This window comes from Bombina bombina, chromosome 4, assembly GCF_027579735.1.
Source record: "Bombina bombina isolate aBomBom1 chromosome 4, aBomBom1.pri, whole genome shotgun sequence".
In the NCBI taxonomy this organism is placed as follows: domain Eukaryota; kingdom Metazoa; phylum Chordata; class Amphibia; order Anura; family Bombinatoridae; genus Bombina; species Bombina bombina.
Genome location: NC_069502.1, coordinates 648,293,680 through 648,319,747, shown reverse-complemented (window position 1 = coordinate 648,319,747; position 26,068 = coordinate 648,293,680). Strand labels below are relative to the sequence as shown.

General features: G+C 36.5%; 1 protein-coding gene across 6 annotated transcripts in view; it reads right to left on the bottom strand.

The window, feature by feature from the left end:
- PTPRK (protein tyrosine phosphatase receptor type K) overlaps positions 1-21,910 on the bottom strand; it is an 865,926-nt gene extending 844,016 nt beyond the window's left edge. For 2 of the 6 annotated variants that reach the window (XM_053710702.1, XM_053710703.1), the window contains exon 1: positions 21,550-21,910. In XM_053710702.1, coding sequence (XP_053566677.1) covers positions 21,550-21,625 — 76 coding nt within the window. In that variant the 5' untranslated portion in view covers positions 21,626-21,910. The remainder of the gene's footprint in view (positions 1-21,549) is intronic. The other 4 variants (XM_053710706.1, XM_053710707.1, XM_053710705.1 and 1 more) reach the window with 3 other exon arrangements.
- Positions 21,911-26,068: the final 4,158 nt, after the last annotated feature.

Sequence of the window (26,068 nt, the reverse complement as noted above, 5' to 3'; positions counted from 1 at the left end):
ATCCAGTTCCTATTGGCAAAGATACCAAACTCTAAACAGCATTTTTCACCAGAACGGAAACATAAGATAAGGGATTTTTATAAGCAAGGATAAATAAAAGCATAGTATGTGCATACTCATTCACTAACACTCATAATGCAATATAAGTTCTTAAAATACCAATACAGCTACAGAAATCAGCAGCTGTTTATATAGCAACACCAGGGAGATATGTGAACAGATACCAAGTGCTATTATTAGGTACATAAAACTGAAGTACAAAAACTTTTAGGGACTAAAACAAAATGAATTTGGTCAACACCCACTGGATCACAAAGTAGGCTAACCTGTTCTGTCTGTGACACGGTGATATTACACGACACACAGGCGTTCCATAACAAATAAATGCACCTGTAATTCAGGGTGTATGCACAGAGACAGTATTAATCATTCATTAGTGCATAAAACAGGTGAATCATGCTGCACAGTGCTGGCAGGTAACAAATTGATCCATATTCAGTGATTTTATCACATAAATCTGAAAACAGAAATGAACGAACATTAGGAAGATCTGAGCACTATTAACAGATGTCTACATAATGACTTTCTGCTTTGTTTCATACAAAATACACCAGTCATCTAATTAGAATTGAAACCTAATTGTCCAATAAGTCCATGTATATGAGAAATATAGAGCAAAACATTTGTTTGCTGCCGGTACAACACTACATCTTTAGTAACAAAATATGTATTGCTGCTTATTCTTCATTTATTGACCACAGCTGCATTAGCCACACCATGTACTGTACAGATCCACAATTTTCAGTATTACTAAATAGTTTTAAAAAGGGATAAAAAACTCAAAATTAAAAATTTGACAGCATGCAAATATATATATATATATATATATATATATATATATATATATATATATATATATATATATATATATATATTTTTTTTTTTTTTTTTTTAATTTACTTCTAATACCAAGTTTACTTAGTTCACATGGTATCCTTTGTTGAAAGGCATACCTACGTAGGCTCAGGTGCGTTCACAAATCTTTAACACGCACATTTCTCAACAGTTATTGATACAAAACTAATGAAAAGGGGAGAGCTGAATTAGGAATGGACAAATCTGAAGTTTCTTTAAAATACTGCCAATCCAGGGTGTAGCCTATATTAGACCACTTGCACTTCAAGAGGTTTTGTTCTGTCTTTCCCATTAGTATGATCTTATGTACAAATGCAGACAACACTAAAGGGACTATGCACTTGTACTTTGTTGTAGTTTTTATTTACATGGGATTCAGTTCACTTATGCACAAATAGTGTGCTCTAAAAGCCTCTTTTTGTACAGGGATATCACTTTCTTCTCTGTTCATCTCATATATAGACTGATTTTAAAGCTTTCCACCATGTTGCACTCAGTAAGTTTACCAATGTAGCAACGTGCCAGCAGTTATTAAATAATTCCACCATGTTGCTGTGTGTGTATGTATGTATGTATGTGTGTGTGTATATGTATGTATGTGTGTGTGTATATGTATGCGTGTGTGTGTGTATATGCGTGTGTGTGTATATGTATGTATGTATGTATGCGTGTGTGTGTGTGTGTGTGTGTGTGTATGTATGTATGTGTGTGTGTGTATGTATGTATGCGTGTGTGTATGTATGTATGTATGTATGTATGTATGTATGTATGTATGTATGTATGTACAAAAAAAGAAACAAAAAAAAAAAACACTTTGATATTCCTATGAGTTTAGTACGCATTCCCAAGAAATCACAAAAATTCAGCGAGGCCAATCATTAATGTAATGGGCACACAAAAAACACTCAAAGCAGCGAAGAGGGTATTAAAACAACAAAATATTTTTTTTCCCCATAACCTTGAGATGTTTAAGGACATAACTTTGTAATCAAAAGAGAGGTCATTAAAAATGCATCAGTTTAGTTTTTCTGTAATGTTAATTGAGAGGTTTGTTTCCATGCACTATTAAAAGTGAGTAGTTCCAGTCAGTCAATAAAAAATGAATACAGTATTAAACATTCTAATTTACTCCTATAATCAATTTTTCTTCGTTCTCTTGGTATCAAAAATGTGAAAAAGCAGGAATGTAAACCTTAGGAGCCGACCCATGTTTGGTTACATAAAATTGAATGCTGTATTTGAATCATAAAAGAAAACAGTTAGGTTCAGTAACCCTTTTAGGTAAAAAGATTTTTTAAAACAAGACAAAATGTGCGATTTTCAATGAACAAAACTACATACTTAAGGTGTGCGTGGAATGCAGCTTTTGTTGGAAGCAAATCACGGCTGAAATCGGTTATTGAAGAACATATAAATGAGCATAGATCATTATCGGTGACAGAATGTATAAATAGATTAATGGTTCCCAACCTCTGACACACCTTAAGTGGGACAAATAATTCCATAGCACACCCACTATTGAACCTATATCTATTACTCATCACATTTATATACAGTTATTACTTATTATGGGTGTTTATAAAACAGTGCAGAAAACAAGCCAAACAAGGATCAAAGGCATTCTGCTTTAACATTTCCAAACAGATAACATTTTATTCTTCCATTAAAATGAACTCACGCTAAAGTGTTTTAACTCTTCTTTATCTGTATCATTTTAAGATTTCTATGGTTTGTACAGTAGAGGTACCCAACACTTTCACATTAGGTTGTATATTATACATGCATACAGCAACTGACCCATTAAAACTTTGGCTGCAATGCACATATAGTAACTCGCTTGTGTAACCAGCGTTTGAGTAAAATAAAATCATATAGAAAGATAAAAACTTTAAATGGAGCCATTTCTTATACAATACTTCGTAAGCTGGAAGAACAAGTCATTGGAAAAAAATGAAAGGGAAACCAATTTTAGTGCACACTGTCCCTTTAAGGGGAACATGACACATGTAGCCTAAGCAGCCAGTATTTAGAAAGTCCTGTTTAATCCAACACTATCCATATAAAAGGCAATATGGTGCACCACCTGGGCATCTGGATCTTACTGTTGACCTAAAGCTTAAAAAGACAGTTTAGTCCAAAACAAACTTTCATGATTCAGATAGGGCATGTAATTTAACAACTTTCCAATTTACTTTTATCACCAGTTTTGCTTTGTTCTCTTGATATTCTTAGTTGTAAGCTAAACCTAGGAGGATCATATGCTAATTTCTTTGACTTTGAAGGCCGCCTCTTATCTGAAGGCATTTTGACAGTTTTTTCCCCCACTACAGGGTGATAGTTCATGTGTGTCATATAGATGACACTGTGCTCAGGCATGTGGAGTTACCTAGGAGTCAGCACTGATTGGCTAAAATGCAAGTCTGTCAAAAGAACTGAAACAAGGGGGCAGTCTGCAGAGGCTTATATACAAGGTAATCACAGAGGTAAAAAGTGTATTAATATAACTGTGTTGGTTATATAAAACTGGGGAATTGATAATAAAGGGATAATCTATCTTTTTAAACAACATTTCTGGTGTAGACTGTCCCTTTAAATTTTACTCAAATCAGTGACTGAGCACTAACAAAATCATAATGCTCATTCCATAATAATTCTATGGGAGATTCCACAACTATTGAAAATAATTTACAAATGGTTACTCGTAAAAGGTGCGATTATAAACAAAAGTACAATACTTTGTCTACGCCATACACCTCAGTAGCCACTTAATGAAGGTAATTATACCCCAGGATTTGAACCCTAGAAAATGTTATTAAAGTATAAAAAACACTTAAAATTTCTTGCAAAAACAAAGCCAGCTTCACAAATAAATGGAGCCTGTTTTAAGCAGCAGAAATAGAGATGCCAAGGATGAACTCCAAGCTGTTGATCAATAACATTGCCAGGGCACAGCAATTTATTCCGCCAAGATTTTTTTTGTCAGTCCTGTGAAATATGAGGCCTAAATAAATTCCCAAAGATTTTGTATGATTTCTCTCCATGTCAGCGAGTTTTTGATCATCAGGCCCTGAGTGAGAACAAAGCGATACATAATGGCAAGGTACTGTAGTAAAATTAGGAGATCAAACGCCGATATAAATTAAAGAGATATGAAACCCAAAAAATTTCTTTTGTGATTCAGACAGAGCAGACCATATTTAAAAAGTTTTGAATTTACTTCTATTGTCAAATTTGCTTCGTTCCTATGAGTTTCCGTGTTTAAGAGATATCTAGGTAGACATATGGAGCACTACATGATAGGAAATAGTGCTGCGCTCAAGTTCTCTTGCAAATCGATATCATTCTTGCAAAACTGCTGCCATTTAGTGCTCCAGAAATGGCCCAGCATACGCTATCTGAATCATGAAAGAAACATTTTGAGCTCCATATCGCTTTAAGTGGCATCATTTATGTAAGTACTGCTGTTTTGGAGAAAGCTTGCATGTTCGTTGTTATGTGCAGTATATTCTAATGAACACTGCACTGTCATCTCAAGGAAATAATCAGACGTATGTATATGTGTTTATTGCATTTCAGAAACTTAGTGAAACAAATATTTACAAGAAAATTAGTAGCCATTTAAAAGGTGCCACCCTGTCAGAAACCAAATGCAATAGTATATGTTTAAGACAAATGAAGAGTCCAATAACAACAAAAACACATAGAATATTAGATCTCAAGGAAATGGCTCCACCCCGCCATTCAGCAATTTATATTTAAGTATCACGTGACTAAGCTGTAATAACTTGACATGCAAGGGTTAAGAGAATACCAATTTATTTTCTTTTAAACAATAACTAAAAGTAACTAGCAGAATGATGCATATCTAAAAAAAAATAAAAAATGATTTTCTTCCGAACAACATCCGCACAGTCTAGACTTATTCTGCAAAATAGGATACATAAAACCTCGACATGCAAAGTTATCTTTGCAGATATCCATCTTTCTGAAAACACATCCACACAGTTTCTGAACAGAAGGGATATTCCGAGATTTTAATGCACATTTTGCTGAGAAACCCAGCTCGTACTTTGAAAACTCACTCTTTGTAAGAGAATTTTTATGAAGGAAATGAATATAAATGATTGCATTTTTATACCACAAATACTGAGACGGAAAGATTTCAGTGTAAGTTATTTCAAAGCGCTTGCCAAACATTGTAACTCACAGCACCTAATGCACCGAGAAGAGATACTGTTATTACATACTGTACATTATGCTGCCGCTGAACTGTCAGCCAATATGCTAAGAGGCTGTATTTTCATCCACTCTTTCAAAGTATCTAAACAAGGATAATTTTAGAAGTGTTGCTCAGAACCACATACAAGACTGGACATGTATATAGAGATAGCACACACGTGACACATATATACACACACACACACACATATATACACACACATACATCCGTAGGGGTGGGAAGTAACATCTGACAAGATCGAGAGCCATAGAGCTAAGGGGAGGTTGTTTGTATGCTTTTGTCAGAATGAACCTCCCCTTTCTTCCCTCCTTTTCCCCAGTGTGTGTGTGCGCGTATGTAGAGCAGGGATAGGCAAGGTGTCCGCCACACAGTTTGCGGTAGGGAGGGAGGAGTAGGACAGAGGAATGCTGGTCTTGACTATTCTCCTTGACGCACACAGCGCCACATTTCGCACGATTGGGGCCGTGCCCGCATGATGCCACTCAGTAGCGAAAAAGTGAGAGAGGGAAGAAGCAAGCTGCCTGTATCAACCACCCACGAGTCATGACCCACCCTCATTCCTTGATCCGTGCGGCAGCGTTGGTGCTGGTGTCTGTGTGTAGAAGACCGCTGTCTACTCTGAAAAACCTTACCTAACCAAGTAAGTAACCAACCATCGCATCGGTCTCCAATCATTCTCAGACAGTATTATGTGTCCCAGCAGCAGGAGCCTCCAGGATTCTATTTAACCAGGGGTCCCAGACCCCCCCCCCCCAATCCTGTATCCCAGCAGGAGGAGCCTCCTGGAGGCTTCTGCTGCTGGGACACATGATACCGTGAGAAGGATTTGAGTCAGAGCAGCCAATTTAAAGAGCCTGCTGTTCTGTTTGCACTGGGACCCCCCAGTGAATGTTAGCAGCCAGGGAGTTTGCATGCTGAGACCACCCAGGTGAGAGTAAAGGGTTAAAACAGGCTCTCTGCAGGGAATAGATCTAGGAGACCTGCTAACAATTCTGTCCTGCTTGTACTCAGGTGAAATTCAGTCCTGCCTCACCACAGAAACATGCTACTTCTGCATGCTGATGGGACTACATGAAAAGTTATATATATATATATATATAAAAATAAACTTTTGGTACCATATGCGCCTGTGGAAGCGCAAATTTCTGGCAATAACAGTATCTTCTTTACTCTTAACTAATTTTTCAAAAGTTCAGCGCAAAGTACTGCATCACAAGATGTAAAAGCATGTATTATAATGGTGTTCGACTCAGTCTGTATGGCGAAATATACAACAGGCAATTACAGCCGAAATTATCGGCGCAAAGCAATGATGAATAAGCAACTGGGCGTATTTGTAGGTCGGGCTGTTAAATTACGCCTATTACTAATGTATATTGGTGCACTCGGGAGAGCGCCTGTGCGCCTAGGCGAATGCAAGTGGAGTGTGAAGAAGTTTCTTTCAGATTTGCGCAATTATAGGCGCAGAGTGCTTTGATAAATATGAGGATCCGTTCGTATGCGTTATTTTGGATGATATTATAGGAGAAAGGCTTTGATAAATCTAGCCCTTAGTGTCTGTAATGCCCCTCTCCTGACTTATAGAAACAGATAGGAACCATTCGGCCCATCTAGTCTGCCCAATTTTCTGAATACTTTCATTAGTTCTTGGCCTTATCTTTTATCTAGCATATCCTTATGCCTATCCCATGCATATTTAAACTCCTTCACTGTCTCTACCACATCTGCTGGATGGCCATTCCACCATGCATCCACTACCCTCTCGGTAAAGTGAGTGTTTTTTATGTTTCTAATTTGAAATGTACCTTCACTAAGGTCTGTACTTTCGAAAATGTCCGCCACAACCCTGGTCTGTGCCTATCCATGATGTAGAGGGCAGTTTCACTGACACTATTTTTTTTTTTTTTTTAATATTTGTATTGCTATTAATGTCCCACTGAAAATGTCAGGTGTTGCTGTTCGGGCTGGAACTTTTGGTCGCATTTGGCGACTAGACCAGTCTATTCATATCCACTGTATTGTAATATATATATATATATATATATATATATATATATATATATATATATATATATATATATATATATATATATATACACACATATATACATATATATACATATATATATATATATACACACATATATATATATATATACACACATATATATATATATATATATATATATATATATATATATATATATATATATATATATATATATATATATATATATATATATATATATATATATATATATATATATATATATATATATATATATATATATATATATATATATATACACACACACATACATACACACATACCATTAGCAAAAAGATTACGACTCAATGAAAGTTTAGATGATGGTTAGCGTTTTTAAGAAAGAAATAAAAAAAATTAAATTAAAAAAAAAAAAGGTATGTACATTTTATTTTTGTAGACATAATGCTATTGCACTCTTAATAGACTATAGCATACTGTAAATATTACTTTTATATGGAATGAGGAACCAAAAATGTGTGCGATTCACTTTGCTATATTCACTCTATTGCAGTGTTCTGGAACCAAACCTGCAATATCTCAAAGGTATGCTTGTATATAAAAGTTGCCTAAATATTGGGGGGAAAAAAAAGTTTAAAGTTTTAGTGCACATAAAGTATTAGGTGTTGGTAAGTTGTAAATTAGGTTTCCTTCTCTGCAGAGACCGATTAGGGACAGTTATAAATTGGTCACCAATTGACAGGAGTTGGAAAATCAACAAAATTTCCGAGTTAAAAAGGGACAGTATACACCAATTTTCATATAGTTGCATGTAATAGACACCAATATAAAGAATAATATGCACAGATACGGATCTAAAAATCTAGTGTAAAACCTTTTAAAAATGTACTTAGAATCTCTGTTGACGGGGTTAGGCTGGGACATCAAAAACAGCAGACACCACCCCCCCTCCCAGGCATATAAAGAGACAGATTATACAAACAGGAGTCACAGAAATCAGTATACCTCTACAACTTTGGGGCTGAAAATCATCACAATGTTATAAAAAAAATAAGCAAAACTATACATTGTTACAAAAACACTCCCAGATGGGCTACATAAATGGATCATCTACAAAACATGTATGCAAAGAAAAATCTAGTGTACAATGTCCCTTTAAATTACGAGGGGTAAAATAAATAAGGATAAGTATATATCAGTTTTTTTTGTTTGTTTTCACTACAATTTAAACCAAATTAAACCTGGCAAATTGCAATACAATCTAAAAGAGAGAAGTTAGTCTTTTTTCACTAGATGGGATACTCCAATACACAAACACAGAGATGGACAAAGTATCAAACTCAGGAGACTACTACATTTTTTTAAATATATATTAAGGGGACGTGAGATTTTTTTCATCATGAGTCAGATAGAGAATATGATTTTAAACCTCTTTCCAATTTACTTCTTTGATAAAATTTGCTTAAATTTTCTCCCCTTTAATTTGTTCCCAATGATCCACTTTACCTGCTGGAGTGTATTAAATTGTTTACAAGTAGCTCCTTTACCCTTATATTGGCATTTGAAATAGTTGATTTAGCATGTGGTGTCCCGACTTATTCTGAAAGTTTGTGGCCGCAGGTCCAAGCTATAGATAAGCATTGTAAACACAGCCAGCAGAAGAAATTACACTCCCAGTGGGCTATAGCAGAGATAAGGTAATACAATGTTGATTTTCCATTGTTCTCTAAAAGTACTGGTGATTGTTTTAAGGACAGATATAAGATAAAGAAGCAGGTATATGAACATAATGTGATAAAGATGTTCCCGTACTGCTGAACAGCATTGGAGAAAATCACAGAGTTCAGCTGATTTTCTTCATTACAAATTCATCTTGAACTCCTACTACTCTGCCCTTAATCTCCACAAGCAACACTACTTCTCTACTCTTATCGCTAATCTTTCTTCAAACCCAAAACGTCTGTTCTCCACTTTCAATACTCTCCTCCGCCCTCCCCCACTTCCTAATACAACTTCTCTGTCAGCTCAAGACTTTGCCAGTCACTTCATTAACAAAATTGACTCCATCAGACATGAAATCAGCTCTCAACATAATTCCATTCTCTCCCCCCCTCAAATGCTCTCACTCAACCACAACCCTCATAACCTGAAACTTAGTTCATTCTCTCCTGTTACTGAGGAAGAAGTTTCAGCACTTATACTGCGCTCTCACCTCACTACCTGTCCCCTTGACCCTATCCCCTCACAGCTGCTCCACTCTCTCTCTGCTACCCTTACCCCTATACTAACACACATTTTCAACCTCTCCCTCAGCACTGGTACATTTCCCTCATCGATGAAACATGCACTGGACACACCTATCCTCAAAAAACCTTCCCTTGATCCTACCTCCCCATCCAACTACCGCCCTATTTCCATCCTCCCTCTTGCTTCAAAGCTTCTTGAAAAACTAGTATATGCACACCTATCCCATTTCCTTACGCTAAACTCCCTTCTTGACCCGCTGCAATCTGGATTTCGTCCCTATCACTCCACAGATACAGCTATTGTTAAGGTCACCAACGACCTACTTACAGCTAAATCAAAAGGACACTTCTCTCTGCTTATCCTCCTTGATCTGTCTGCAGCCTTTGACACTGTCGACCACCCTCTTTTGCTTCAAACCCTCCAATCCTTCGGCATCTGTGACACAGCCCTTTCGTGGCCCTCTTCCTACCTGTCAAACCGTACCTTCAGTGTAGCCTTCTCTGGGGCCTCCTCTGCCCCGTCACCACTTTCTGTCGGAGTACCGCAAGGCTCTGTCCCCTTCTCTTCTCAATCTGTACGTCATCACTAGGTTCCCTAATTAAGTCCCATGGTTTCCAATATCATTTGTATGCCGATGACACCCAAATCTCCTTCCTTGCTAACCCGTGTCACTAACTGTCTTTCTCACATCTCTTCCTGGATGTCCTCTCACTACCTCAAGCTAAATCTCTCCAAAACTGAGCTCCTCATTTTCCCCCCTTCTTCCAAAATCTCCACCCCCAATATCTCTATAACGGTTGACAACTCCATCATTACCCCTACCCCGCATGCCCGATGTCTCGGGGTCACATTTGACTCAGATCTTTCCTTCACTCCTCACATTCAGTCCTTGGCTACAGCCTGCCGCTTCCACCTTAAAAACATCTCTAAAATTAGACACTTCCTTACACAAGACACAACTAAGATTTTAATCCACTCTCTCATTCTTTCCCGCCTTGATTACTGCAACTCTGTCCTCTCTGGTCTCCCCACCTGCCGCCTAGCTCCTTTACAATCCATAATGAATGCCTCTGCCAGACTCATCTTCCTTACACGTTGCTCTTCATCTGCTGCGCCTCTCTGCCAATCCCTTCACTGGCTTCCTCTTGCCTCTAGGATCAAACACAAAACTCTCACTCTTACATACAAAGCCCTCAACTGCACCGCTCCCCCCTACATCTCAGACCTTGTCTCCAGATACTCTCCCTCCCGTCCCCTTCGCTCTACTCATGACCTCCTACTCTCCTCCTCTCTTGTCACCTCATCACACTCCCGTTTACAGGACTTCTCCAGACTGGCTCCCATCTTGTGGAACTCTCTGCCTCGCTCCACACGACTCTCTTCTAGTTTTAAAAGCTTCAAGTGCTCCCTAAAGACTCTACTGTTCAGGGACGCATACAACCTACGCTAACCTTTCCTAATACCAGTTCCTCTCCTCCACTGCAATCCCCTGAACCCTCTTAGCATGTAAGCCTAAAAGTCCAGCTGTTTGTAGATCACCTTCTTAAGAGCTGACTACAACAGTGCAACTCTTGGCAGGGCCATCTACCCTATAATTGTTTTGTTGTACTCCCCCTTTGTTTATAGCGCTGCGGAATCTGTTGGTGCTCTACAAATAACCGATAATAAATAAATAAAGTAATGAGATCTGATTATACCTACAAGCTCAACCTATTTTATTAGGCTGTGGCTTCAAAACACAAAATCAGAGCTTTAATATAAACAAATAAACCTTTAAAAGCTAATTTTCATACATTTTTTACTCTGCAGTTGGTTAAAAAAGCAATTGCAAACACATTAAGGGAAAAACTATTTTACATTATACTGTCCCTTTAACTCTCTCGCTTGTTTACCTGATCACATTTGGTGAATCAATGTCAAGAGTCATTTATGTGCAGCCACCAATCAGCAGCTTGCTCCCAGTAGTGCATTGCTGGTCCTAAGCCTACCTAGGTATGCTTTTCAACTAAAGATACCAACAGAATAAAGCAAATAACATAACAGATAAAAGATTGGAAAGTTGTTTAAAAATTGTATGATGTCTGAATTGTGAAAGTTTAATTTTGACTTTACAGCCCCAACCCTTTGGCTGCTAAGCCATTTCCCACCTGGGTGCCAAGCTGGATTTGAGCTTTTTTATTTTATTACTTTTTTTAAATATATTTATTTTTTACTTTAACTTTTTTTCCAGATCCCCAAGACTTATACTGTTGGAAAGGTTAGGCGATTATCTTTCCAACGGTGGGTCTTGGGGTCTAGCTGCTTTGCTTAGATGCCTGATATACAGGCTTCTAAGCAGCATGCCCCCATTTCCCTATATTGTCCATTGTTAATTTTAAATAAAGTTGCCCAGTGACGACTATTCAGGCGAGATCGCCCCCAGATTGCCCTCAAGGTGGGTGAGTGCTAGCAACGTCTCTGAGCCGTCGTCAGCACCTGACTGGGACAATTTACGACAGCTCAGACCTGTCGTTAGCACTCAAAGAGTTAATACGTAACATTTAAGGTGTAAGACGCCAAAGTTTTTTTTTTTTTACAAAACTAGGAATACAGACTGTAGTATATTACAGGACATGTTATTTATTTCAGTAAATGGTTCATGTGGCCCCATTTCCTAAAATAGAAACAAAATAATCTCAGACATGTTGGTGACAAACATCATCAGATACAGCTTTCTCAAGATTAATGAGCAAGTTTTAAAGAAAGCCCTGATATATGTGCAGTATGGTGCTGCTTGGATAACAGATGGAATGACGACAGAGAGAGAGAGCAATTACCAAATGTAAAAAGGAACTCAAACAGAATATATACATATATATATATATATATATATATATATACACATATATACATATATACATATATACATATATACATATATACATATATACATATATACATATATACATATATATATATATATATATATATATATATATATATATACACACATATATATATATATATATATATATATATATACACACATATATATATATATATATACACACATATATATACACACATATACACATATATATATATATACACATATATATATATATATACACATATATATATATATATATATATACACATATATATATATATATATATATATATATATATATATATATATATATATATATATATATATATATATATATATATATATACACACATATACATATACATATACACACATATATACATACACACTTAAAGGGATACTGAACCCATTTTTTTTCTTTTGTGATTCAGAGCATGCAATTTTAAGCAACTTTCTAATTTACTTCCTAATTTTTCTTTGTTCTCTTGCTATCTTTATTTGAAAAAGAAAGTCCAGAATCTTGGACAGCACTTGTTTATTGGCGGATGAATTTATCCACCAATCAGCAAGAACAACCCAAGTTTCTCACCAAAATGGGCCGGCATTTAAACTTACATTCTTGCTTTTCAAATAAAGATATCAAGAGAATTAATAACTTTTGCTAATAGGAGTAAATTAGAAAGTTGCTTAAAATTGCATGCTCTTTCTGAATCTTTAAGAATCAAACTTTATCAAGAAGAACAGAGACAAAAATCTTAGGTGTACACACACACAATTTCCATTTCTGCCCCTTTCTTCTGAAAGCACAATAAAGAAATCATAAGAGATAGACAGACAGGTGTGATAGTTTGTTGGGTACTGGCTGGATATAATACTAAACACATTTTCTGTAATACAAGGAATGTCAATTATTAAGCAAGTTCAACATTCTCTAGACAACCATTGACTCAGCTGTTCAGCAAAGTATTCAAACAGCCCCTGCCTGACCTCAGTGTATTATGTCTCATGATCCCTGCTTGTAAAACCATTGCTTTGGATCTAGGTGTAAAAATATATATGGTTCAATGCATTTTATGACAAAAGAAAATATTTCTCCCTGAATAAGATAAAGCAAAAAACAAAATGCATTACTTGTATACAACATAAAAAAGGTAAGCAATTTTCAAATCAATGAAAGGGGTAAAACAGAAATTAAGGATAGGGAGATATGAATATCTCTCTCTTGGTATCCTTTGTTGAAACTACGCTTCTTTTCTTGACAGGATACCTAGGTCGTTGACCTGCCCTTTGGGCAAAGTTAGATGGGCCCTGGACCGAACACTTTGGAGGGACCTGCACTGTCAGGGGTAAGGGTATGAGAAGGTGCAATGCACATGCAATATTTAGTTTAGGAGGAAGTATTTATGGTATGAGGAGCTATGGAATTTGCAGCGATAATATTAGGAGGTGTAATATAAAGTGTTATTCTTTATATAGGAGACACTAAATGTTGGGGGAAAAGCAAACAAGGAGAGGTTAATAAGGGGCTGGGCATATTTATCTTGCCCACGGCACCGCAAACACTACGTCTGCTCAAGAGCATGCATGCGTTGAGCACTATATGACTAATGTTGTTACAAACTCTCATGAGCCTACTTAGGTTAGATCTCAAGGAAAGAAACTATCTTTCAATAAAAGATTCCAAAAGAGGTAAATTTGATAAGAGAAATGTGATAATCAAACTATACACTTTCTGAATCATGAAATTTGAATTGTCTTCCATATCCCTTTAAAAAAAGGGACATAAACCTAAAATGTCTTTTACATGATTCATAGAGTGAACCATTTTAAAATGTCTCTAAATGTGCTTATTTAACTTTAACTGTAACTTCTCTAACTTAAATGTGACTTTAAATTAGATATGAAACCCACAACTTACCTTTTGTTAAAGGGACAGTGAACCCAATTTTTCTCAGTCATGATTCAGTTAGAGCAGGCAATTTTAAAGGGACAGTAAACCTTAAAAATAATGTTATATAATTCTGCACATAAAGCAGAATTATATAACATTATATTAGCCAAACTTTATAAAACCTAATGTACCCTTTTAATTTTTTTAAAAAACAGCTGTTTTACAGACCAGCTCTCTGTACTCAGCTGAGCGGGTCTGTTATATTCACACAGCGTCTGAACAGCAGGAGCGAGCTGTACTTAGTCTTATGGCACGGTCGGGCCGGGCTGTGACTATACAGCTGGCCCGATGCGCTGTGTGAATATAACAGACCCGCTCAGCAGAGTACAGAGAGCAGGTCTGTAAAACAGCTGTTTTTTTAAAAAAATTAAAAAGTGTACATTAGGTTTTATAAAGTTTGGCTAATATAATGTTATATAATTCTGCACTATGTGCAGAATTATATAACATTATTTTTAAGGTTTTAAGGTTTACTGACACTTTAAGCAACTTTCTAATTTACTCCTATTATGAATTTGTTTTCATTCTTTTGCCATCTTTATTTAAAAAAGAAGGCATCTAAGCTAAGGAGCCAGACAATTTTTGGTTCAGACCACTGGACAGCAGTTGTTTATTGGTGGGTGAATTTATCCATCAATCAGCAAGAACAACCCAGGTTGTTCACCAAAAATGGACCGGCATCTAAAAACTTACATTCTTGCTTTTCAAATAAAGAGAATGAAGAAAATTTGATAATTTTGGTTGAAAACCTGGGTTATGCTTGCTTATTGGTGGGTAAATGTAAGCCTCCAATAAGCGCTATCCATGGTGCTGAAATTAAAATGGGCTGGCTGCTAAGATTTACATTCCTGCTTTTAATATAAAGATAGCTAGAGAACAAAGAAAATATGATAATGAGTATATTAGAAAGTTGCTTAAAATTGCATGCTCTATCTGAATCATGAAAGAAAAAAAAATTGGGTTCAGTATCCCTTTAATCAGACAAAGCATACAATTTTAAAAACATTTCCAATTTATCAAATTTGCTTTCTTCTCTTGGTATCCTTTGTTAAAAAGCAGTTAGGTACACTCAGGACCACGCATGCGTCTGGAGTGCTATATGGCAGCCGTTTTGCAAGAATACTTTTAACAATTTGCATGAACACCAGACAGCAGTGTTTGCTGCCATGTAGTGGTCCAAATATGTGCTCTTTACCTACCTAGGTATGCTCTTCAAAAGAATACTATGAGAACAAAGCAAATTTGATAATAGAAGTCTAAACTTTTAAATTGTATGCTCTAATTCACAAAAGAAAAAAAGTGTGTGGTTTTCATGTCCCTTTAAAGTCCTAATTTATTTATTTTGACAAATTAAAATGATAAAATGAGATTTCTGCCATTTGAAGTGACGCATTAAATCAGAAAGTGAACCATGCGTTTCGCCGAGTACAGGAGACTTTCAAGTTACAGAAAACAGATTCGTTTTTCCCACTAACATAATGACTAAAACTATAGAAATATCTAAACAAGCACAAAATCCTTCTACATAAACCTTACATGATAAATGGCACTGCTTACATGGGAACAAATACCAGAAGCCTATATGTAAACATACCCTGAAAACCTATACTGGATCCTCGCACACATGACAAGAACTGAAAATTAGACTTAAAAAGGGATGATAAAGGCAAAAATTAAAAACTTTCACAATTCAAAACAGAGAATGCCAATTGAATGCTTTTCCTTTTACTTCTATAATCAAATTGACCTTTTATTTTGGTATTTGTTGAAAAGCATACTATGGTAGGCTCAGGTGTAGCAATTCAGTTTTGGGAGACAGCAAGCGATTGGAGGCTACACACATTTGTCTCTTCTCATAGGCTCAACAAATGTGTTCAACTAGCTCCCAGTTTTGCATTGCTGCTCTGAAGCTTATTTTATCTATGTGTTTAACCCATTTGCAGACGTTAAATACAGTTATATTCAAACAATACAGAAAAATAGAATACTCTGATGCACTAGAGCAGGTTTTTGTTGCACTTATGTCCATTCAAAGGGGTAATTAACACTTTCCTGCCGGGGTTAAAGTGTAACAACTGTTCCGATGTAAACAATTTGAAATCTCGAGATCATGCAAGTGATCACAAGATTTCAATGATGGGATCGCGTCAGGGGGCGTCCCTATGATGCTAGGCATGCCCCCCAGACAGTGGCTTCAGGAAAGCCACCCGGTTAGGACGTTGAATTCCGTCCATCGGTGTTAAAGCCCAGAAAAATTTGGACGGAATAAAACGGCGTGAAAAGGTAATGAAAATTAAAAAGGGACATGAAAGCCAAATAAATTATTTCATGATTTAAGTAGAACAAACCATTTTTAGCAACTTTCCAGTTTACTTCTATTATCAAATTGGTTTAATTCTCTTGGTATCATTTGTTGAAGGAGCAGCAATGCACTACTGGTTTCTAACTGAACACATGGGTGAGCCAATGACAATCGGTATATATATGCAGTCACCAATCAGCAGCTAGAATCTAGCTTACCTAGATAAACCTTTCAGTGAAGGATAACAAGAGAAGGAAGCAAATTAAAGGGATAGTAAAGTCCAAATTAATCTTTCATGATTCAGATAGGGCTTGTAATTTTAAAATACTTTTTAAATTTACTTTTATCATCAAATTTGCTTTGTTATTCTTAGTTAAAAAGGTAAAACTAGGTAGGCTCATATGCTAAACTCTAAGCCCTTGAAGGCTGCATCTATATTTGACAGTTTTTCACAGCTAGAGGACGTTAGTTCATGTGTTTCATATAGATAACACTGTCTTCATGCACGTGAAGTTATTTAAGAGTCAGCACTAATTGCCTGAAATGCAAGCCTGTCAAAAGATCTGAGATAAGGAGGCAGTCAGCAGAAGCTTAGATACAAGGTAATTACAAGCGTAAAAAGTATATTTCTATAACAGTGTTGGTTACGCAAAATTGGGGTATGGTAAATAAAAGGATTGTCTATCTTTTTAAATAATAACATTTTTGGTGTTTACTATCCCTTTAAATAATAGAATTGGAAAGTTGTTTAAATCGTATGCTCTGTCTAAATCATGAATGTCTAACTATGACTTTGCCCCTTTAATGAATTGCTTCACTACAAAATGACACAGGTGATCTTGATGAAAGCTGTACAAAATAACCCAATGATACAGTCACTAAACCTTATGAAATATATAGAAGTGGTAAAGTCACATGAAATACAATGGAACAACGAACACACTGCAATATACTGAAAATCCTGGGGTCAAACTAATATTGTACAGGATACACACAAAAAAGTAGTATAGGTGCCTGTGTCTCTTTGCAGTGGTTTATAATCTTGATGTACTTGTTAAATTCAGATTGTGATATAAGAATTGTATGCCTGGTACACACCATGGGCTCCATTCATGTAAGATAATGGTCAAAAAATAAAAATACTGTAAACTAAGAAGCCCAGAAAGAATAGTGTGTGACAGTAAAAGTATATGAAGTGGAGTTTATAATCAAATAAAATTAACATTCTGTGTGATGCCGGAGAGGTTATACTGTTATGGTGTCCAAGTTAAAAATAAAAAAAAATCACTGTCTTATGAAATTTATCAAATGCAACATTTCTCTGGTTGAAATCAATGGTGCAACGTAGCTAAACAGAACAGATTTCATAAATGACAAAAGGGCCAGTGACCGTGACGGAACCAATCAATACTTACCACCAGGGGTGGAAAAATCCAACAAGCCTAAATTACCAAAGCTAAATATTTACTTCTGGCTCCCTATTTATAGGTTTGGTTAGATACATTTTCCTCATAAGATGACAAAATGGTTTCTGCTTTTTCATTACTTCAATTTTGCTGCAACACACAATTTCTAAATATGACAGTGAAGTATTAAATACATCGACAAAAACACAGAATAATCAAAATAATCTGTGCACTTTAATTTAGATGGCAACAGTCATAAAGAGATGGTTACATTATCAATAGACTAAGAATAGAGAGTGTGTGTGTGTTTTTGTTTTCCAGGTACTTATTTTCAAACGTATTGAAAAACTAAGTAATTGAGCACTTATTTTTTTAATAAAGGTCTTTAATAAATATTTAATTAAGATTCAGATTTAAGATTTTAGAAAGTGAGTAGTTATTTAAGAATACAGACTTTCTCAGCAGATGGAATCACTGGAAGGGTTTCTTCACTGAACAAAAGCAGCAAGATGTGTGTCAGTGGTTGTCAATCCACAGTCAGCAATATAATATAAAGGGACATAAATAGGTCTTGTAACTGAATATCTTAGAAGCAATTGGGGATAACTTACCCTAAGTATTCTGTAAGGGATATCTTAGTAAAAGGTTTCAAAACAATGAAAACAATGACCATAACAAACAAAATTCTAGCTATCTTTTGGGACTACCTTGTTGCCTACAAAACACTCTGATAATATACAAAGAGACCAAGTTCTCTCAATGCATAATAATAATAATAATACTACAAATGACAGTTAATCAAAAATATATATACGAAAAACTCTACCTTACAGGAGCTACAGAATCCACAACTCATGTTGGATATGTCTCAAAGCCTTTATATAATTTATGAGTTTCTGTATGAACATTGAGTAGAACTTTTGTGAAGCACAGACCTATAGTACAGACTGCATATATGAAACTAATCATACATGTAATCAAAAAAACATAAATCTGTTCTAATTGTTATTTTAGGATACAAAAAAGTGCTAAGATTTTTCACTGCAATATTACCTAAATCCTTAGGTCATTAAATTCATATCTTATATGGTGGAATAACTGTTTTGTGAAGATGCTAGATAAACAGAATAGCAATCCCAAGAGACATTTTTAAAGTATATAAGATATATTTATTAAAACATTTCCTCATTAGTTCATATACATGAAACTAGCAAGAAATACAGTTAAAATTATAATCTTACATACAACAAAAATAAAATAATTCTGCTTACTCAAATAAGCAAAGCTTATAAAAGAAAATATTTCAAAAAAATTAAAAGGGATGAATGTGTATTATTGTTAAAAAAAAAATACATTTTTAATGGTCTATAATGAGGTTTCCTATTAAAGCCAACTCTTGGCAACACATTTTAAAGAGAAAGTTTAAAATGACACATCCATATAAATTTAAAGAGAAGTGAAACAATTCATAATTTTAATGTTAATCATTAACCACTGTAGCCATAAAAACAAATACTGTATGTTCTTGGTCAAACCTTCAATCAACAAAGAACAAGTCATCGTGCTTCAAAATTCAATGAGAAAACACAAGAACATCAATACCACACATCATTTCCAAGGTAGATTTCCATCAAGAAAGTCTATATTAATCAGACTGAGTAGAAAAGGAAGATAGTTAACATAGAATCATGAGGCAAACTTTCCTCTACAGAGGAAAAAACAACATAAAATAAAGCTGTTGGAAATGGTAGTTTGTTTCATAACAAAACTTCTCACTTCAAAAAGGAATAACTTAACAAAAATGCTTGACCATATAGGATGGTACAACAGGACACTCATTGGTTAATGTATACTGTATTAAACATTCTACAGTGTATTGCATGATCAGATATCTATAATGTTAGTGATGTTATGATGTATAAACAGAGCTGAAACTATACTAATGATTCAAATAACTCTCAAAGGGTTGTCGGTAACTGACACAACAATGTATCGACTGTAATTATGTGCAAGGGGACTGATTTTGAACCATCTCATTGAGCTGCATGATACTTATTCCACATTATCATATAACAAGTTAATAAATAATGTTCACCCCGTTGCTTTAAGCACACGGATTTATCCAATACCTGCAAAAATGTTCAATGATACTGCATAATGTAATTCTTTGTTCTGGCAGCTCAGAGCTCTCTCTGCATGGAAGCAGTGTGAGCACACAAACCACCATCCAAGCAAGGCTGTTTTGATTGCTAGAAGGAAAATAATCTTAACTTTAAGATCGAAGGTTTCAGCTGTATGCCTGTGTGTGTTTTTAAAGCTGAACAATAAAGATATAGTTATACTTACTTTTTGATCACTACAGGGGATATTTTTTATTTCAGACAGAAGCAATTCTAATTTGCTAACTCCCTGTCTTGTCTAACTGTGAAGTCCATTCATGTACTATATATATATATATATATATATATATATATATATATATATATATATATATATATATATATATACACACACACACACACCTTTATATATAGTATTTATGTATATTACATTTTACATTTCAAACACATGGAGTGGAAAATGATTTAACACTAAAAGGCAATCAATAATTATTAGTATCTAGAAATGACAAACGTCGTTTATGACTATTAGGATTATAAAACGATCCACTGTCTCATTATGGGGAAGATAAAGAGATTACATGCCATGCATTCAGTTGCCACAAGTAGTGAGTGTCTAGCACAAGCCACCCAGACATAGTTCCCCTCCGCAGGCAATACCTAAACTGTAAAACGATTCCATGAAGTGGAGGGGGGGGGGGGGGGTAACATGAGAACTCAACTTCCTTCTTGTGTTAAAAAAAAAAACATTTCACTGTTTTTACAAACCTACTACATTAAAAGTTTCATTAATATGACTGCATAGAAATGTGAGCAAAATAAAATATAACAAAATGTATGTACTCTAAATGTATTCTGACTAAATAACAATCATGCTGAACGATCAGTAGAAATATACACAAATGTAAGCAATGCTGAAACCCGAGAGGGTTAAATCTCAGCTCTCATGTTTTGACTTCGCAAGCCCAAACAAGTCAGATACGGGAGATCCACGTTAGGAATAAAATATATACAAAACAATCTAATATCCTAAAAAAACACCGTAATTACTTGATATTGGGGATGAGACGAGAACTTGATTTTAAACAATTTAGCACCGGGCTGTAATAGAGCTATATACAAACACCCACTGACCCTCATGCACACGCCAGACTCAACAGCCAACTCCGTCTTTTTTTCTCCTTGGAAAGTTTCCAGATTCAAATAAGGGGGACAGGAGAGGTGGATGATCTGCGTTAATAAGCAACGTACAACATCCAACTCGCAGCCTCTCTAGTTTATTTCCTTTTGTTTGCAAACTGACAACAATAACACGGTGCCGAGAACACCTTGGACCAGGCTCGTTCCTTCCCCCCCGAGCTTTCAACTTGTGTGATCGGAATGTAAAAAACTTTTCACTGGTCAGTTTAGAACGCTGATGTCGATCCTCGTATCCGGTCAGCGTTACAAATCAATACCCCAGCGTGTTGCACAAAGACAAGCAGAACTTACCTGCAGAAAAGTGAGGCATGGCCGATCCAGCGAGACGGAGCAGCAGCAGCAACAGGGAAAAGAGCACAAAATCCATCGCGAGTTTCCAGGGTGTAAGTTTGTAGTAGTTTCACAAATGGAAATAGACGGAAAACCAAATCTCCCAGGTCCGCTGCACAGTTTAGGGTCACTTGCCAAGAGTGTAAAGAATTACATTAGGGTCCGTAGTATACGCGCAGCTCCGTGGTTACGGCTCCCCATGCTCAACAACCGCAGCGGCTCCTACCATTCCCAGGTCCAGAGTTACTTTCAGGGGCTCAGCTAAGGGGAAGAGAAGGAGGCGTCCGTGACGTCACCTCTCTACTCTATAACTAACTCCGCTCGGGAATGCGTAATCCCCAGGGAGAAGTCAGCACAGCGCCTCCTGCTGGTGGAAGAGTGAGGGCGACGGGAGCGGAAAGCTGGAGCAGCAGCGAAAGATGAGTGAGCCAGAATACTGTTCACACGGACAATGGCTGGTGAAAGACAGGCGCTGCGGATAGGCAGTGGCACTAGCTTAGCCTATTGAATGCAACGCTACACAGAGCCTGCCCTGGCGGCCATGGGGTTAATTGCGGCACATTACAATCGTCCTTCTATTGGATATGGGAAAGTAACGTTGCTTAGAGAAGCAGAAAAAGGTGTGTGTGTAACCAGTAATCTTATAAATAACATCTCTCAGAACTACAAAGGAGCGATCCTGGGACGATGCAAGAAACCATAATTATAAACGCCACAGGTCTAATAATAATAATAAAAAGAACTACAGACGGATTAAAATGTCAGAGAGAACTAAATAGAAGAGACTTATAGGGTTGACACAAGTTTTTTTTTACACAAACGGCTAGGCGTGGAGCTAGATTCATTAACATCTCCTGTCACAAGTTCACTTGTTTCTATTTTGGAGTCCTTTCAATAAAGAATGGAAGGTAAAGGAGTTAAGGTTTGCAAAGAATAACACGGGATCTGGGGACGCTGTAAGGGGACCTAGTCGAGTGTGTGGCAGTTAAATGTAGAAACTGATGTCCTCTGGTCACCAGCAGTAACACTATGTTTTGCTCAACGACACCTTTCAATTCTCTCTCCTTTAGAAGGAGCCCATAGATTTGGGAGGTAAATTTCATTTTCCCTATTCAGTTTATGACTTGGTTTCTATATTACAATTCCATACAAAGATACCCAAAAAAAAACTCCCCTAAATCCTGAACCTTTTTTTGTGAATTGCCCAGACCATGTCATCGTTCCTTGCACAAAGTCCACACTCCATAGTAAAACATAGGAATGTTGGAGGTTATTCTGTTCCACTCACTTTCAAGACAGACAGTGGTGTTATAACCTTCCATTGTAACTGATACCCATGGGTGTCAGCAGTGGCAAAAAGTGAAATGTATCTTGCACAATCAGGGGCAATATGTTCAGCAGAAGAGAGATGCTTATGTGTTTACCTACACATCCATTTAACTATTACAGTTCATTGGCATCAAAGCAGTGAATTTAGTAGCTGCAAAAATCTGAGGGCAATTTGCCTCTCACAGTGCAGACACCCATGCAACCCACCTGTTACACCTACTCAACTACCAATCAGAGATACCTTCTCATTGCACTTTACACCCACTCTAAACCCCAATCCACTGCAGATAAGAACCACTAATAGTACCTAACAACAATTTAACAGAAACCTCCATACATAATGTCCACAACCTACTCAGGCAACAACACTAAGACCCTCATGGGTTTTACCAATTAAGCACCAGATAGTTTTTATAATTAGATGTTGCATCATTTAGTTCACCATAGCCTAAATGTTTAATATCCAACATTTACTGGACTATCTTAATAATTAAAATGGCAAAAGTAATTAAAGATAATCACAGTTCTGCAGTCTTAACTGGACAATCATTTTTTTTTTTTTTTTTTGGGGGGGGTGGATTAGGATTCTATGGCTTTTATTTAAAACTCTGTTTTTGAGTAGTGAAGATGAAGAAATAAAGAACAGCCCAACAACTCTTGAGTATGAAACGTTTTAGGGGTGTGTGTCTTTTAAAAAAAAAATAATAATCATATTTAAAAATAAGTTACAATAGCATAATACATAAATACAGTTTTACAAAAGAGAAAAAATATGATACATCACCACACATACGACTAACTGTATTAAATTCCCTCTGTAGCATGGATGAAGCTGCTCTTTGACCTCATTCAAATATTCATAACAACTATCAAAATGAACACAAACACGAAAGAAATTCATACTAGGGAATCATAACAAGCCACTTATCGAACTCTAATTATAAAAGTCTTGAATATTATAATGAAGGTCACTCTGCATATAGAAAGCTGCAGAATTAAGCTTCATGTACTCATCACAGATTGTCATTAACCAGATGTAATTCCAACATAAGGACATTTGATCAGTAAACAACAGCAGTAGAAAATACATTTTGTAGATCCAGTGCCCATTTTTCATGTGTGAAGGCAGCTTCTATTTAATAATAGACCACTCTAGGAAGAGGCTTAAAACTCACATGAAGCGAAAGGGATGGGGCACTTAAACATTTTAATTATCCACATGGAATTTATTTTTTTTGCCTGAAAAACATAAATCAAAATCTGTTCAATTTATTATTGAAACTCATAGAAAAGCACACGTTGTGTATTTTTGACTAAGGCTTATTGACTGATAGGTATTTCCTGTTAATGCTTATTGGTTGATGGTATTTCCTACTAATTAATGCACATTGGCTAACATTAAGGGCCAGAATACGAGTGGAGCACAAACGTTTTCATGAGATTGATAAGTTGTTTATCGCGGGAGCTTGTGCACTTATTAAAAGTTGAAAGTAAACGCAATTGCTTGAGCACAATTTAAGTTGACACTTATCGGGTTAACACATCCTCAGAGCTCTGGTTAACTGTTTCGCGAAATAAAAAAATGTCACAAAATATATTGTAAAGTACACTTACACTCATAATAACACCATCTAATAAAACTGATTAAAAAAAATGTTTCCAAAAAAAGTTTGAAGGGCTCAAAGATATGAGATCTTAGATGTTAGGAAAAAAATAAGGCAGGCAAAGTGCAAAAAGCTTACTTCTAGCGCAGATAACCCTTGAGCAGAGCATTAACCCTTTCATGACTGGGTTAAAAAGTCTACATCGGAACAGCGTTGCGATGTAGACAAATTGAAATCACGCAAAAGATCGCAAGATTTCAATTATGGGATCGGGTCTGGGGGGCGTCCCTAAGACGCTAGGAACGCCCTCCAGACCGCGATCAAATCCCGCAAGCCTAGTAGGCTTCAGGACAGCTGTTTGCGATGACGTTGTATTCCGTCATAACGGGTTTAAAGCCCAGTGCCGTTGTGACGGAATACAACAACATAACGGCATTAAAAGGTTAATTAGCGCTCCACTTGTAATCTGGCCCTAAATGAAAATATTTATACATTAGCACAAAGTACTAATCAACTAATAAATATTAGTTGGAAGAGTGCAACCGATATTGCTTCAGGGGCCGACGATGAAGTCATCCTGATGCCTGTCCGGATCTTCCTGTGCTCTCTTGGCGCGAATCCTGCACCTATGTAAGTAACCTCAGTTGCTCTCATCTATGCCCAAGTAAAGGTGTTACTGTGTGTGCTCCTGGGTGCTGTATTGCTGGCTGCCATATCGTTATTGAACCTCTGCCTGTCTGACCACTCTGCCTGTTTAACCCTTGTATTGCTGGATTGCCTTATCATTACCGAACTCTGCTGTCTGACCATTCTACTGGTTTACCCCTGAACTGCTAAACTGCTGGATTACCTTTTGTTGCTGACCTCTGCCTGTCTGACCATTCTACTGGTTTACCCCTGAACTGCTAAACTGCTGGATTACCTTTTGTTGCTGACCTCTGCCTGTTCCTGACCATTCTACTGGTTTACCCCTGAACTGCTATACTGCTGGATTCCCTTTTGTTGCTGACCTCTGCCTGTTCCTGACCATTCTACTGGTTTACCCCTGAACTGCTAATCTGCGGGATTACCTTTTGTTGCTGACTTCTGCCTGTTCCTGACCATTCTATTGGTTTACCCCTGAACTGTTATACTGCTGGATTACCTTTCTGTTTGCCGGACTCTGCCTGTCTCTGACCACTCTCTGCCTTCATCTTATTACTGTGAAGAACTACCCTGGCTACCATGAGTACTGCTTACCTCATTTCATAAACTCACTTTGTTCTGGGATATTTCCTTATCCTTCCTCTTGACGCAGTGATAAAAAGACTACTGGCCAATCTTGGTCTGATAGTAAAATATCTAATAAGCATAACATAATACTTGTGCCATGGACCCAAATGAGGGTAACAAGAGCAGTCTCTCTTCAGGACAAATGCTGGGAACCCATGCCATTCACTTGCAGAATATGGATTCTAAACTAGAGGCTATAACCACTATGCTCTCCTCACTGGTTACAGAGCAAAACGCTGCTCCTTTTGTTACACAGCCGTTCCTGCTGCTAGTAC